The sequence below is a fragment of the Cyprinus carpio genome, chromosome B3, assembly GCF_018340385.1.
Source record: "Cyprinus carpio isolate SPL01 chromosome B3, ASM1834038v1, whole genome shotgun sequence".
In the NCBI taxonomy this organism is placed as follows: Eukaryota; Metazoa; Chordata; class Actinopteri; order Cypriniformes; family Cyprinidae; genus Cyprinus; species Cyprinus carpio.
In genome coordinates, this window is record NC_056599.1 from 23594810 (window position 1) to 23611352 (window position 16543).

The 16543-nt window shown below is 37.3% G+C and overlaps 1 protein-coding gene across 1 annotated transcript in view; it reads left to right on the plus strand.

The window, feature by feature from the left end:
* The window catches only part of LOC109080630 (synaptotagmin-C-like), a 41560-nt gene that overhangs the window by 8932 nt on the left and 16085 nt on the right, over window positions 1–16543 (plus strand). The window contains exons 4-8 of the mRNA XM_042720313.1: window positions 9411–9815; window positions 10161–10289; window positions 11317–11491; window positions 15369–15495; window positions 15815–16033. Coding sequence (XP_042576247.1) covers window positions 9411–9815; window positions 10161–10289; window positions 11317–11491; window positions 15369–15495; window positions 15815–16033 — 1055 coding nt within the window. The remainder of the gene's footprint in view (window positions 1–9410; window positions 9816–10160; window positions 10290–11316; window positions 11492–15368; window positions 15496–15814; window positions 16034–16543) is intronic.

The following is a 16543-nucleotide window of genomic DNA, read 5'->3' on the forward strand; positions in this document are numbered from 1 at the left end:
ATAAATGATGACAGAATTTTCATTTTTGGCTGAACTATCACTTTCAAGCCTATTCAAAGCATGAATTGCTATGATTTATGTCTGACTTCTAACAAAAATATTGACTTGCACCTGACAAATGGCCTAAAAGGCTAATTTTCATCATCTGCCCACCTCACTGTGTCATGAGACCAGGAAAGAGCCTCACTGGTAAAAGCTGCTCGTTCATGTAATTGTGCCTGGCCGTTTTTATTTGTATTCACACCATGCCCACCACAGGTGTTATGGCTGGATGCTGTGTTCAGAGTGAGACTGTCCTGTTTACAGATTTAGTCATTATTGTTTAAATTCCCAAGTGTCCAGTGATTGAAATGGAATTGGACTTGCATTCTCTTTAATATGAAATGGCACAACCGCAGGTAATTGAAATGGCTCTAAGCTCCTTGTGAAAAGAAGGAGAAGAAATGAAGCTGCGTAGGCTTTCCTTCTTGGGGTCTCCAAATACCCAACAATCACCCAAATGGTGGAGGCTGTCAGTTAAAGCTAATCATTATCTTTATTTCTTAAAGGGATAGTTTATCCAAAAATGAAAATGTTTTAATCGTTTACAAACCTGTTTGTTTTCATTTCTTCAGTGGATACCAATGGAAAAAACATGAATGATGTCTCCTTGTTTTTTTGTCCATATAATGAAAGTCAGTGGGAGTTAATTTATAATTTTATGGACAAAGACAAAATGTTCTTTAAAAAACAGTTTTTGTCTTCTGCTGAAGAAAAAGTTATACAGGCTTGGAATGAAAAAAAGGTGGATAAATGATGACAGAATTTTCATTTTTTGGTGAACTTTCACTTTAACAAAAGATGATTTTTCCTTTTAAACAGTTTCTTTTAAACGGTTTCATTTGTGAAATCATGCTAAAACCAAAACCCTGGTGAATGTTGAATGTTACAATGCTTTTAATATGTTTTGCATATGTTTATTCTAATAAATACAACCATTTCAATTAATTCTGGACATTTGCTTACATTAACAGGCTTTGACATAATGACTAAATGTTAGGGGTGGAACAATGCATGTATTCGTACCGAGCCGTCACGGTACGGACATCTCGGTTCGGTGCATGAGGCCTTACAACAAATACAGGCAATTCACCCCAATCCAGAATTGGACTGTTTGCGAAATGGAGCTTTGTGCTCATATAACCTACCTCTCTCGTTCGGCACAAATCCAAATTTTCCATAATATTTCCATATTCGCGATAACATATCTGAATGCTAAACTATCTATTATTAAATTGTAGGATTTGTACTTCAGTCGCGTTCCAACGGTGACACAGAGGCGGGCGCGTTGATGTTAGGTTAACTGTATTTTATTTTGATAAAGTACCAACTGTGCTGTCAAGTTAGCAAAGCTGGAACTGATGAGTTTTGTGTGTGTGTGTGTGTGTGTGTGTGTGTGTGTGTGTGTGTGCGCCAACACGATCACTTGAACTGTTTACTTATACCAGCAGAATCAACTTTAAACACTTATTGTCTTATTAATAATGCATCAATGTATAAAGATCTGCTTTTATTTGTGTACACTCACAATGAAAACAACACATTGTGCTTTTGTAAAATAAAGAAAACAAATAGGATGTCGCTTTCTGCCGTTTGATTGTCCTTTTTGTGAACAAATTAACCCTGTCACAAAAATGAACTGAAAGTCAGCATCTGTAGGATGCGTTACATGTCGCACTGTTTTTTCTCTTGTTTATCTGTAAACTAAATCAAATATATTTCAAGAATTTATTCCTTGGCTTGTATGTATATATGTACTGCAGATTTTATATATATATAAAACATAATGTAATAATATTTAGCATTTTCATATCTAGGCGGATTTTTTTTTTTAATTTGTACTACTGTCAGTTCAAAATAAATTAAAGAAAACTAGCATAGTTGATTTTTTTTTCTGTTGTACCGAAAACGTATAGAAATGTGACCCCCAAACCGAGGTGCGTACTGAACCGTGAATCTGTGTACCGTTCTACCCCTATTAAAATGTCGGTCATTAGTTATTAGGGTGGTGCTGGATTGAATCCTGCATTTTGAATCAAGAGAGAAATGTAAGCAGTGTCCAAAATTACATTTACATTTACATTTTACATTTATTCACTTAGCAGAGCCTTTTAGCCAAAAGCAACTTACAACACAAGCAATTTGTCCACGAAGAACGTAATCTAAATAGTGATACTATACCAAATTTCCAAGCAGTGCAACGCTTATGGAAAATTATCACTCAGCAAGCACCAAATGCAAATAAAAATGGCATGAAAAACATGTCAGTGGCTGGTAACTTTTTAAAGGAATCGATTGTGTGAATGATAGTCTGACTCTCACTTATGTAAGCAAAGTGAGCAATTCCAGTCAAAGACATACAAACTGTCTGCTAAAGAAAACATCTGACACCTATGGTGATCAAAAGCTAGAAAGCACTAATGTAGCTAAGGGAAACACGGTTCATGATGTTGTTTTGCTGAATGCATTGCAAAATAGTGACATGCACAGCTGAGCAGGATGGGCAGCTTACCATAGTATTAATTAGTGGGAAACTGAGGGAAGCTGCCTTAGGCTCTTCAAACTCTTCTGTACTCACACTATGGCCCATATGTGCACTGCAGCTGAAGGGTAGTCATTCTGTTAAGCATAGTGTAACAAGGTGAAACAGAGCATTTTTAACCCTGGGTCTCTGTATAAGCCACGGCCAGTTACCACTTACTTGTAAAGCAGGATTGAACATTTCGATTTGGATTTGCGGCTTTATCCGAAGACATTTTGCCACTCTCTATTTTATATTAGAGCGTATTTATTAGCACGCTCAGGATAAAACCCAAAAGTGACTCTCACCTTTGATTCCTCTCCTACTGCAGGGTGTTAAGTCACAGCGAGAATGAAATCGTGTGAATGCTTATATTTGCTGATGGAATAAAACCAAAGATGTGTTCCATGCGTAAGCTTCAACTTAGCCTAATTGTAGCATAAAGGAGCGCTAAAATACTTAGCAGATGACTCACTACTAAATATGTGTTGCATAGGAAAAATGTTCAAAAGTTCTGGAACAATAGGATTTTTTAAATACTTTTATTAAAGGGATAGTTCAGCAATAAATGTAAATTCTATCATCATTTATTCACCCTCCACTTGTTTTAGACCTGTGTGATTTTGTTTCTTCTGATGAACTCAAAAGCACATATTTTAATATTAATGTGGTCACCCAAACAGTTGCTGCTAGCCATTGTTAGTATGGAACTCAGTTGCTACCTTCCACTGATAATTCTTTAAAATATCTTCTTATGTGTTCAGTAGAAGAATGAAACTCATACAGGTTTGGAACAACATGAGGGTGACTAAATGATGACACAATTGTCATTGATGGGTAGTTGACATTAGAATGATTTCTAAAGGATCATGTGACACTAAAGACTGAAGTAATGGCTGCTGAAAAAATTCAGCTTGGTCATCACCGGAATAAATTACTTTTTGAAATAATATTTCACAGTATTACATATTTCACAGTATTACATATTTCACAGTATTACAACCCAGTACTGCATTTTTGATCAAGTAAATACAGCCTTGGTGAGCATAGACTTATCTTACTAAAAAACCTGTCACGAAAAAGTACCTAATATAAGAAAGATTTGCCGTTTTATATATTTTCTGAATATTTATTTAAAATATTTCACTATGCATTATGTAATACATATATAAAATATGTATCTATTGTATGTCATGTCTTTGTATATTTTTTAAACTTACGGAACATGTAATTTATCATTGTCAAAAAAAACAAACGTGTTTAGAAAAAGAAAATTAAATTCAAGACTACTTTGATTTACAAAATTGAAGGCTTACTAAATGTCATATTATGCAACTGCACATTCCTGCATGGACAGCTTGCAAATTACTAGCTGCTCTTGCTTTAAGAAGAAATGATGCAAGCAAATTAAGTACACAGTTAAGACTGGTGCAACCCTACCCATCTCTCTTTAGGAGGTGGTGATGGTGTGGAAAAATCTATGAGACGAGATGAAATGAAAGCTTAGCAACGGGGCAGAACGCCGATCCTCCTGGTTCTGCCAGCCCAGAATTTGTAGATCAAACTCCCTCCCCAGATATACTGCATCCGAACAGTCTTTTTTCTTTGCAAGCAGATCAATACATTAACCTTTCTAATCCCAAACCCCTCCTGTGTTTAGTTCTCTCTCCATCAGTGTCTGTTTGTTTGGCTCCACATCTTTCATTCCTGCAGTTCCGCCTCTCCCGCACCAGCATCCTTCTCGCTCTCTCTCTCTCCATCACTGTCCACTTTTTTTCCTGGTTTTTCTCACAGGGGAACGCTTGCGGACTTTATTAACCCTTTTCTGGTGCTATCTCTCTCTTTCCTCACCTTCGATGTGTGGAGTGAATGTGTTATCTTGACCAGTCAGCCGATGTGTCTGCTTCAACATGTACACTAATCTGTTAGCTCCCTTCTGGCCCCTCCCCCTTTCCCAATCTCCCCTTTTCTTCTGATTTGTCCTTGTTGTTGTTGTTTTTTTTTCCATTTCATTCTTCCTCTCTGTCAGCTCCCTGCTGGAAAATCCACTTAAAACTGGCAGCTGTGTTTTGGGACAGGCTAGCAGTTCTGTCATCAGACTTCTGTAGCGTTCAATTCATTTCAATGAAATATGAACAGTGGCAAAATTATGGGTCTCTAAAAGAGGGGCTGTTTCAGTACACCCTCAGGTTTCAAGACTACAAACTGAAAATAATTTATATACTGCTTAAAAATTTAGGTAGCTGTTGTTTATCCCCAGACCTGGAGTGATGTGTGGTCCACAATTTTTGTTTTACTGCTGTCCACCAACTGAAGTTTCAGAGTTTGAGAACCACTGTGATGAAGGATGGAGAAAGCAGTGAATATGTTTTAGGTGATTTCTAACTGGTCTTGCTGGTCCAAGTTGCTCATTTCCACTGTCAAAGTGGTCATGTTGATTCTTAGATCATGGTTGGCAGTAAACCAGCTGATGACCAGCTTGCATCAGCTTGTGACCGATTTATGACCAGCTCGAAATGGCATAAAACATAGTTAGGAGTTTTTTCTTCATTCTTCATAGTGGTTGTTATATGTTTTTTTCAGCTGGTGGACCACAGTAAAACAAAAATAGTGGCACACCTCACACTCCAGGTCTTGGGAGAAACAACAGCTGCCTACATTTTAGTAGTATATAAATTATTATCTGTTTATAGCTTTGAAACTTGAGGCTGTTTTAAAATAGCCTTTCTTTTAGCAATCCATAATTTTGCCATCACATTTGATTAAAATTAATATCTTGTAGCTAATGAACATGAATAGAGTGCATCAAACATTTGAAAGGTAGTAATGTTATTGAATTGAGGCAACAGAAATCACAATTTTAGCATATTATTTATTTTTCTGTGTTTATTATTAGTTAATTAATATTGGTGCATTTTGTCTTATATATTTGAAATATTTAAAATGGCTGTATTTAGGATTTATAATGAAATCTATTATTAATCAAGATTTATAAATGTGTTTATTTAGTTCTTTTTTAATCCTTTACAAACACAGTGACCTGCATATCACAGATTGAGAACCACTGCTTCATCGCAATCTTCCTTCCGTCCTCTGTCTCCCTTTATCCATTTCCCTCTTTCCTCCATTGATATCTCTAAACTACTTTCCTGTCCCACTGTCTTCCGTTTTCTCCTCCTATTTACCTTTTTCTCACTCTCTCTATCTGCGTCTTGTTCTTCAAGCTGACAGATCAGTCCCTTCTCCCCTCCCTCTGTCTCTCTCTCTGATCATATCTTTGAACAAGTAGTGATTAATGACATACAGAGACTGATGAATTATTCACCAAAGAGAGACAGAAACTACAGAGAAAGGAAGAAGGAAAACAGCAAGAGGGAGGATGAGAGGGGTGGAAGGAGAGGAGTAAGATGGAGGGGGAGAAAGGAGGAGGAGGCAAAAGAGACAAATGATGAAGGTGGTGTTAGATGAGGATGGAAAGCATGATGTCTTTCCTGTAATGCTTCAGAAGAGATTGTGTGCGTAGAAATGAAATCAAAATTTCATAATTGTTTGCTCATAGTATGGCGTCAAGCATACAGTAACAGGTCGAAACAGAAAAAAAAAGTGTTTTTTACTTTAGACATGTTTTTAAATGCAAAAGACAGCAGTTAATCTAGATTTGGATTTGCATCTCTATACAATCCTTTTAGATTTTACCACACTAAAATTTTTGAATTTTAGGAGGTAGGTAATTTTTAGTTTTTTTTGTTTGTTTGTCTCTCTCTCTTTTTCTCTCTCTATATGTATATCTATAAAATACAATTTTTTGTTTACGTAGTATGTGTGTGTGTACTGTATATATTTAATATGTATATATAAATACCATGCATGTATATATTTATGAAAAATATGTTACGTTTATATATAATAAATATATTTATATATAATATAAATTATATGAATATAAATATATACATGTAAATATTTTCAAAATATATACTGTATGTGTATATGTGTATATTTAAAACCTTTATTTTGGATGCGATTTATCGCATATTTTTTTTTTTTTTTATTTAAAACCTTTATTTTGGATGCGATTTATCGCATCATTCTTTGTTTCAAAATGACCAAACAGCTTTGTTTTACAGTTGTCAAAATACCTTCAAGCTTTTTTGGTGAATGTTTTATGACTGAATTTATTTATTTTATGTGAACTATCCCTTTAATGTTTTTTATTTACTTTTTTATATATATATATGTATGAATTGATACTATAACTGCATTTATGGAGTTGTTGCCCTGCATTATATGTGTCAACAGTCAACTGTATGAAATGTAAGATGACACACTAGTCTGGGGATGGGCCAGTGCGTTCACTGCGTTAAAATATTTTAATTGCGTTATTTTTCATAAGTTAACACATTAAACTGACAGCCTATATATATATATATATATATATATATATATATATATATATATATATATATATATATATATATAAATTATTGCTGTCAAATGGTTAATCGCATCCAAAATAAAAGTTTTTGTTTACATAATATATGTAACATTTTATTAACATTTAACATTTTATATATGTATTTCTAAATGAATGTATTATATACTGCACTCATGTTATGAAGCATGGTGTGAGAACACAATTTTCACAATATTCTAATTTTACCAAAGGCTTCCAAATGAGAGCTAAACCTCATGATTCAGATTTTTACATTTTTTCTTCCTTCCCATTTAATGTTGGATTACTGAAATCTCCTCTGTTTTATGAATGTTTGCAATCCAAAGAATTTATCTTCCTGTTATTCCAGTTTAAATTCCATTCCAACATCCTGTGAGACATGGCCAAATCAATTAAAATTCTAAATTCTAAATTGAAAGGGAGCCAGTTCTGACTTTTCCCCAACCCAGACTGTAGAGAGTAGTTGGGAGCAAAAGCAAAGATGGTGGAACAAAAACTGAGAAAGACGGCATGACGGAAAGGAAAATAAAGGGTGAGCTGACAGTCATACGATATAACCTCCTTGCATAATAGAAATTACAGAGTAGCTCAAGGTAGAACCACCCTGGGGGCTTTTAGAGCTGGTGGGTGTTGTGTCTGAGGAAGTGATGTGAGTGCAGGGTAAGCAGAGGAACTATGTGGGTGCGAGATCTGAATAGAGCTCTTGAGAGGCAGGCTGACAGACAGGCCCTTTGTTTTTCTTGATTGACAGGCACTTGTTTGTCCCTGCTTGCTGGAGAGTAGCTGTTCTACTCAGTCTGGTGCTAAAACCAAGTTGCCAAAGTCTCATTTTTTCAAGTGACTCACTCGTGCGCATCCTTAGAAATTGTTATTAAAGGCTGCATGATTGAAAGCTCATACTCTGTGAGAGACAGAGTCATAAGGCTTAATCACAGTTTAGAGGACATCTTTGTGGAAATTGTCATTGGCATTGACACTTCTTCTGCTTGGAAATAAATCCATCGTTTTCTTGGCTTTGTATTCAGATAAGAGCTAGTGAATGTTGGGAGAGCCGGTGGTAATTTACAGGCACAATGCGCCATCTCCTTTCCTTTTTCTCCTTCTGATCCTCTCTCTCTCTCTCTCTCTCTCTCTCTCTCTATCTGTGCACTTCCTTCGGTTTCTCCCAGTCATTCCCTAAGCGCAGCATCTGTCTTCCAACGCTACCTCATTTGCACATTTTTCTTTTCAAATATCTCTGCGTTCATCCTCCCAGGTTATGCAATCAAGCTTGTTACCTTGAGTTGGGAACTGAGAACTGAGTTGCGTTTTAAAAAAAATGCTGTACCATAACCGATTGATTTCCACGATGTTCATTTCCATTAATGGTTCTTGAACGTCTGCGTTCATCTGCTGATGATGTAGAACTGTTACTGAATCTACGGCGCTATGGAAAAGAAAAAGAGTTTGAAATGGTAATTCTCTCTCATGTGATGAGAGAGAAAGATGGCAAAATTATACACAGATTATAAGTAGACAAGAAAAGTCAAAAATAAAAGAGAAGTCATAGTTAAGGCAGCACTTCTTCAAAAAAAACAAAAAAACAAAAAAAAAAACCAGGCACTCACTAGAGTACCCAAAAGAAGTTCTAATATTGCTTTGGGGCCCCAGTTGGGTAGGATTTTGATAGCGGGGTAGGATTTAGTCACAAAATCTGATCTATGTAATGAACTGGTCAAAAAGACAGTGAGCTGTCAGTTTGAATCAGACTAATAACTCACTCACTAACTGAATCGATCACTGAACCACAACTCGAAATGAACCGAGAACGCCTGCTGTGTGTACTTAAGGCTTATGATACTTTATTTTTATGTAACAATCTGAAGTTTTTAAATATATATATATATATATATTGTAACAATCTGAAGTTTTTAAATATATATATATATATATATTTACAAAGGATTTTTTTATAATATATAATTTATGAATTTATTATTTTTTTTTTATAATTTTTTAAATATATATATATATATATATTTACAAAGGATTTTTTAATAATATATAATTTATGAATTTATTATTATTTATTTATAATTTATTTAGTTTATATTCTTAGTATGTAGTTAGGACCAATTATTCAAATCCAGAAAAGAATCATTAGAATACTTATTAAGGAACCAGAAGCATTCTATAAAATCTACATCAGAATAATTACATTTCTTCCTTTGTTTAGCATTTGTCTTTAGTATATAGTTGGAATTTGTTATTTAGTTATTAAATTAACCATTAGTGTAATTATAAAGGGAACCGGAAGCATTCATTGTAATATGAACCAGAATCATCAAACTCCTTTGGATTTTTGTTACCTCTCAAGGTTGTAATAAATCAAACTCTCTCTCTCTCTCTCTGTTTCAGAGATCTCTGTGAGTCTGCTCTCTGTCATTGTAACGTTCTGTGGCATCGTGCTGCTCTCTGTCTCTCTCTTCGTCTCCTGGAAGCTCTGCTGGTTGCCGTGGAGAGATAAGGAGGGCGGGGGTCTGAACTTGATGTCGGGGCTCCTGCCCGGCGGGGCCGGTTTGGGTGGGGTCGGAGGTGGAGGGGGCTCCGCGCTCCTTCCTCCCCTGTTGCAGAGGAAAGACACTCACTCCTCTTCCTCGCTGTATCCCTCGCTCTCGCAGCATGGCCAGCATCACCCCCATTTCTCTGACATGATGGGGGTGGAGAGTGGAGGGGGGTTGGTAGTGGGGGGTGTGGTTGGGGGTCCGCAGGAGATGCAGGAGCATTCTTACCTAGACATGGACTCTTATCCCAACAATGCTGGTGAGTAAAAGTCTGTTATATATCAAACTCAGAAGCACTGCTTTACTCTTTGTGAGACCTAAGAGACTGTGATTGTCGTTAATTATACATCAGGGTTCCTCAAATCTTGTCCTGGAGGGCCAGTGAGAGAGTTTAGCTCCAACCCTGATCAAACTCACCTACCTGTGATTTTCTAATGATCCTGAAGACATTGATCAGCATGCTCAGGTGTGTTAGATTAGGGTTGGAGTTAAACACTGCAGGAAAGTGGATCTCGTGGGCCAGATTTGAGGATCCTTGTTATACACCATTCTCTTAACTTCTCCTCTCATCTTTTCTATGGCTTATGGTTTCTCTTGTTTTCAGCAACCCTTAAGTTGAGCCAGACATCTCCCGAGTTGCCCCCAGCAACAGAAGGAGTCTCAGCTGTGAAAGACCTGCCCAATGCTCATACCCAGCAGCAGGTCACCACCAGGTCAGTGACCTTCTCTTCTTGTTCCTGTCTGTGGTTTCTATGTGTGTGTGTGTGTTTTACAGGATGATGGAGTGAGTGTGTGGTTTGTGTCTTGCAGAATGTGTGCAGAATGTTATATTGAAGTGAAACTGAATGTTTTTCTTTTTAAAAGGTCTTAAATATGCTAATGTCAAATTTCAAAGTTTTTTCCTGTTGTCTAATGTTGTGAAATACTGTTACAGTTTAAAATAACTGTTTTCTATATATAAAATGCTGATTGGATGCTCAGAAAGCATTTCTTATTATTGGCAATGTTGAAAACAATCGTGCTGCTTAATATTTTTGTGGAATCAGTGATCGAATCAACATTTTTTTAAAATCTTTTGAAATCTTTTGTAACATTATAAATGTCTTTACTGTCCCTTTTTGTTAATTTAATGCATCCTTGCTGAATAAAAGTACTCCAAACTTTTGAAATCTTTTGTAACATTATAAATGTCTTTACTGTCCCTTTTTGTTAATTTAATCTGGGCTTAAATACCTTGATACAGCAACATTACTGGGTTAATTTTATGAAAACATAGTCATTACCCTACATTCAAAAAGGAAAAAAATGTAGACCTATAAATAAATTATATTATTATATATTTTATATAATATTGCATACAAAATAAAATAGAACAGGCTTTATTTCATTATGACAATTAAACACATGGGTATTTTACTTCTGAGTTTTGTGGAAATGGTCTTTCGTTAGATTCTCACTATGGCAAAACATAATTTTTTGTAATATATTATCCTAAAAATTATAATTTATATTAACTTAAGTTAAAGGCAATGCAACAAATAACATGATGAGTAAATGCTTTTTATTTGCATTCACATTTTTCCCAGTTTTTCCCCTCAATTGAATAAGTAATCAGATTTTAACAAATAACATGATGAGTAAATGCTTTTTATTTGCAATCAAAATCATTCAGATAGGCCTTCCTTTCATAAATATCATCTGAAGGTGTTTCGTTTCCCCCAACCAGTCCTTGTGTTTGTCTATACATGCGCATGTGTGAGTGTTTTCTCACTATGTTTCCAGCCCTGATTTTCATGGTGAGGAGAAGAGTGAGCAGCTGACCAGCATCGGGCAGATCAAACCAGAACTTTACCGGCTGCGCCAGGGAGACCAGGGGGATGGCAAACAAGGCGACACCTGCGGCAAAATCAGCTTCCTCCTGCGCTACGCCTTCAAGTGAGTCACTCGGATCCATCCTGCCATTAGCTCCTCTCCCCACTGGGAAGAATATCGTATGGAATTGTCATTGTATGTGGATGTGTGTCTATGCATTTCATTAGTTGGTTGTGTTTAGATCTCATCGGCAGGGCTCACAATTAAAAAGGTGAGCTGGAGAAAGAAGCAGGGTAGTTGCAGTCAGCACAATGAGTTATAGTCAGGCCTGCCGTGGGCAGCCCTTGCACGTCAGACCGGGTCCTTTATTTTGCCGTCACACAAAGGGACATTAGAATGGTGGAAAGTGCTGATGTTTGAGAAATGAAGGAAGGAGAGGCTGTTTCACTCATGAATTATATATGACCAGTCACTTTAAACAGCACAGCCTGTCAACACATAATAACACAGTACTGGGTTACGGCCAGAATTACAGAGGAGGCCGAGGGAGATGGGCGAGTGGAGATTGATATCTCATCCCTTACACATAGGGAGCAGTTCAAATAAATGATTTGACACCTCTGTCCCTGTTCATTACATTATCGGTCTATTATGTTCTGCTGTGAGTTCTAAGGTGAGTATGTCACGATTGCGTGTGCACATGAGATGCAAAGCTTTAAGTTAAAGGGATAGTTCACCAAAAATAAAAATTCGGCCGTTTCCTCATGTTGCTTCAAACCTTGTTTGTATGGAGATGTTTAGCAGAATGTCTAAGCTGCTCTTTTGCATATAATGAACAGCCGTGACCTCCCTTCACTTTCATTGTATGGAAAAGAGCAGCTTAGACATTCTGCCTAACATCTTATGGGTTTGAAACAATCAAGGTGAGCTGGGGGTGAGCAATTTATTATCGTAGACATGATAAACTGGTAGAACTTTGTCAACCAGTTTAGATTTTGGATTAGAAACACATAATAACACAGCGCTGTGCTTCTGTGCCCTGCATAGACAGCAACAGAACTACCACGTTCAAGGCCCAAAAAGGTAGTAAGGACATCATTAAAATAGTCCATGTGACATCAGCGGTTCAGCCTTAATTTTATAAGAATACTTGTTGTGCATAAAGGAAAAAAAAAAAGACTTTATTCAACAATTTCTTCTGTTCTGTGCCAGATGTTGATGCACGTTCACAAGAGCACCACGACACATTCATTTGTATTTTTGATCAATTCTATTACTTTGTCCTATTTCTTGTAGTTAATTTAATATTTTTTTTTTTTTTTTGGAAGGTTTACTTGTCTTTTTACTTGTATTAAATAGGCTAGTATTAGTTTTTGCTGTTAGAATCGTGCAATTTCAGTGTCATCTAAAGTTTTGGTGTTGTGATTTTTTTTTTCCAGCAAAAATAACTATATATCGTTATCATGATATGAAATTACTCATATCATGATATAACATTTTTTGATCATTTCGCCCACCTGCAGTGCAAGTAAATGAACAGAATTTATTTTTAAAGCAAATGCAAACGGAAATGTTACTCAGCGTTTGCACGAGCGCTAACGGCCAAGATTGTTTTTTCATCCCCATGTGTGTTTAATTGACATCATCACACCTCCTGCTATGCTGTTGCGTTTGCAATACATCAATGTGAATATGTCACAGCTACAAGCATTTTGGGAATAGCGGGCAGGTTGACACTGTCAGTCAGAGGCGCATCTGGTGAGATGTAGCTTTCTATCAGCACAGCAGTAGGCCGATAACACATGCGGCGCAGGGGGAATAGCAGCTATTTCTAACCCATTGTCCATGAGGGTTGGAGCCGAATGTTGTTTTATTATTATTTTAATTTATCCATCTATTTGTCAGATTCCAGCTGAGTGCCGATCATTGCATTTTCCGGACGAGCGCTTTTAGACAGCATGTGCATGACTTTTATTTGAAGTCTTGTTTTGTTTCGTAGTGATATTGTAAAGGAGGGGGAAGGGGGGCCTGTGACTGAATAATGAACTGGGGTGGGGGGGTATGGGGTGGCTTTAAATGCTCGCTCTAATGTGGGCAAGACAGAGCCTGTCATTTTCAATCATAGCCCTGAGTGCTAATGGCACCCTACATTTCTAAAGACCAGGCCTGATTTAAAGTGTGCTGTTGTGCTGCATGCCACTTGATTGAGATTAATTTCTAATTCCGCTAAACAGAACTAATGTATATTAGACTGGACCCCTCAGAATTTCATCTGGATGACACTCTTTTTTTGAACTTGAAATGCCAACAAGTATCTTCTTTTGCAATCTGATGTAATTTTACTATTAGCAAGCATGTCTTTTGGGCTGCACATGCTGACAGCGATTAAATTGCAGGACATTTCAGTGTGTCTGTGCCATTGGTTGCTAGTAGACGATCCAACTCGACCACTATCCAACAATTTTAGGGAGCGAATCACTGTTTGCTCTTGCATTGGTGATTTCTGCACTGATCATGGCATCTGAATCGTGTTTAAAACGTTCTGTTTATCTACAAAACTTATCTGACCATATTCCCATTATAACTCTCCCGCCTGTCATTTGATTATCATCTGATGTATTTTCTGTGGAAGTAAAGAGCATGACATTAATAATTAATAATTATATAAATATACATGACCATTCAAAAGTTTGGGGTCAGTTTTATTTTTTTTAATGCAATTATTTGATCAAAAATACATTAAAAACTGGATTATTATTGCAAATTAAAAAGTATTGTTTTCTATTTTAATATATTTTAAAATGTAACTTATTACTATGATGGCAAAGCTGAATTTTCAGCATCATTACTCCAGTCTTCAGTGTCACATGATCCTTCAGAAATCATTCTAATATGATGATTTGCTTTTCAAGAAACATTTCTTCTTATTATTACAGTTAACATCATTGTAAATAAAAAATTCATTTATGCATATATGCATATATATATACAGTATAACTATAAACCAACTATATCACCTATACTTTATCACATCAGTTGCTGTCACTTGTGTTGCTGGAAATCGCTAACTGTCCTTAAAAATCTAAAAATTGCATTCAGCATTATTAGCCCTTTAACCCTTTTCTTGATATGATTGTACAATAATGAATGATTCAGTTTGTCACTTACAAATTGGATGATAATATCACTTGATTAATTTATTTGCTTCCATGCTGATTGGATGAGATCTGTACCATGACATCACACATTCTTTATGATCGACATGTCAGTCTAAGGCCATATTGGATTTCTTCTTGTGTTCTCCCTCCCCCAGCGTTGCTGATTTGTTTAAATGTCCTAATGAAAGGGTGACGCATTTGTTAACACTGAGAGACACATTCTAACAAGGCCTGATTAGCAACCACAGACGTTCCCCCGCCTCTCTTACTTACATCTGCACAAACACTGGGTGAGCCTCGCACTTCAGAAGTTCACGGTCGTGCTGTGCTTGGCACCAGACCGCAACAACCCTGCTGCAGTCTAGCCATGAAATGACCTATGGTTTGCTTCCTAATAAGCTCTGGATTATTTATAAAGTCCGGTGTTGGAGGCCACAGTCATTGCATTACGCATCAAATATTCATGTCTTTATATTCACATTAGGGATGTATTATCTCATATATTCACGTTCGTACAAGATCCTTTTAGCTTGCGCAGCACAAGTACGGCTCCGTCCATCTGTCAGTTCATTCCAAGCCGTTGAGCCGGGTTGTACAATTGGCACCTCCTCTCTTTTTCCCCCTGTTTTTCTGAACCTGACCGTCACTGAGCCTCACTGAACTCGATGCTGCAGCGCTGTCCTGATACTGGCCTGGATGTCAGCCTGATTCAACATAAACCAACGCTCTTGTCATTGCTGGTTAGACGACGCTGAATTGAACTCACGCCCAGTGTAGCGAGCGCAGAAATTTCCAGATAATTCAATGTGAATTACGGTGACGCTGACATGTCTTTCTTACAGCACGGAGCAGCTGGTCGTTAAGATACTGAAAGCCCTGGACCTCCCGGCGAAGGATGCCAATGGTTTCTCCGATCCTTATGTCAAGATCTACTTACTGCCTGATAGGAAGAAGAAATTTCAGACCAAGGTATCTTTTTTTTTATCCTAGCTCGCTGCTTTTACAATAATCCACTGTTCAGATGGCAGACCCTCTTAGGACTCATTAAGATCTGGTTGCGTTTCTCAGCCTGCCTGGGGATTTTTTTTTCCCAGTGCCCTAGTTCATCTAAAAATACATCTCTATCAGCCGGTGCATTTTAAATTAACTTTATGCATTTGCAGTTTTGATGTTAACCAATCTCTTGTTCACTCCCTTCACTCACTTTTCCCTCTCAGCTCCTCCGCTTATCTAATTTCCTTCACTTTCTCTCATTTCCACTCGGGCTTTCCGTGGCTTTGGTTCACAGGTGCACAGAAAAACTCTCAACCCGGTTTTTAATGAGACGTTCCAGTTCGGCGTGCCCCTGGCCGAGCTGCACTCGCGCAAGCTCCACTTCTCCATCTACGACTTCGACCGCTTCTCCAGACATGACCTCATAGGTCAAGTGGTGGTGGAAAACCTGCTGGACTTCAGCGAGGGCACCGGGGAGAAGCCAATTTGGAGAGACATCGTAGAAGGAACTGCGGTGAGATAATGACACAAACACACATTAAACCGTCATTAGTCGGTGAGAGTGTTTGATAGGGTTAAGGCTAGGAGGGAGAAAGCTGTGGCTGCTAGGCATGCGCATATCAATATAGGGGCATTTTTGTCACACCGTACAAAAATAATTACTATTTTGCATTATTGTAAGGGATATGTTTAGGGTTGGGGTAGGTGTTAATAAAGCAAAATCTAATAGGTAGAAAATTACATTTCATTGTTAGTTTCTGGTCGAAGCTGTATCCCTTCTAGCCACAACCATTTGATAGCATTGTGTATTTGCACAGGCTGTCTGAGTTGTTTTAGCACTTGATTTATGCAAATTAGGTAACGCCACAAATACAGCAAAAAAGACTGGTTCTGAGTGCTAGTTTGTGAAGGATGCAGAATGCTACACTACAACAGATGTTCAAAGACTATATTGAGACCGTACAGCAGGGCAATTCAACTTCAGTTAGACTATATTGCTGTCCCCGGGGAGTTGAGTTACAGC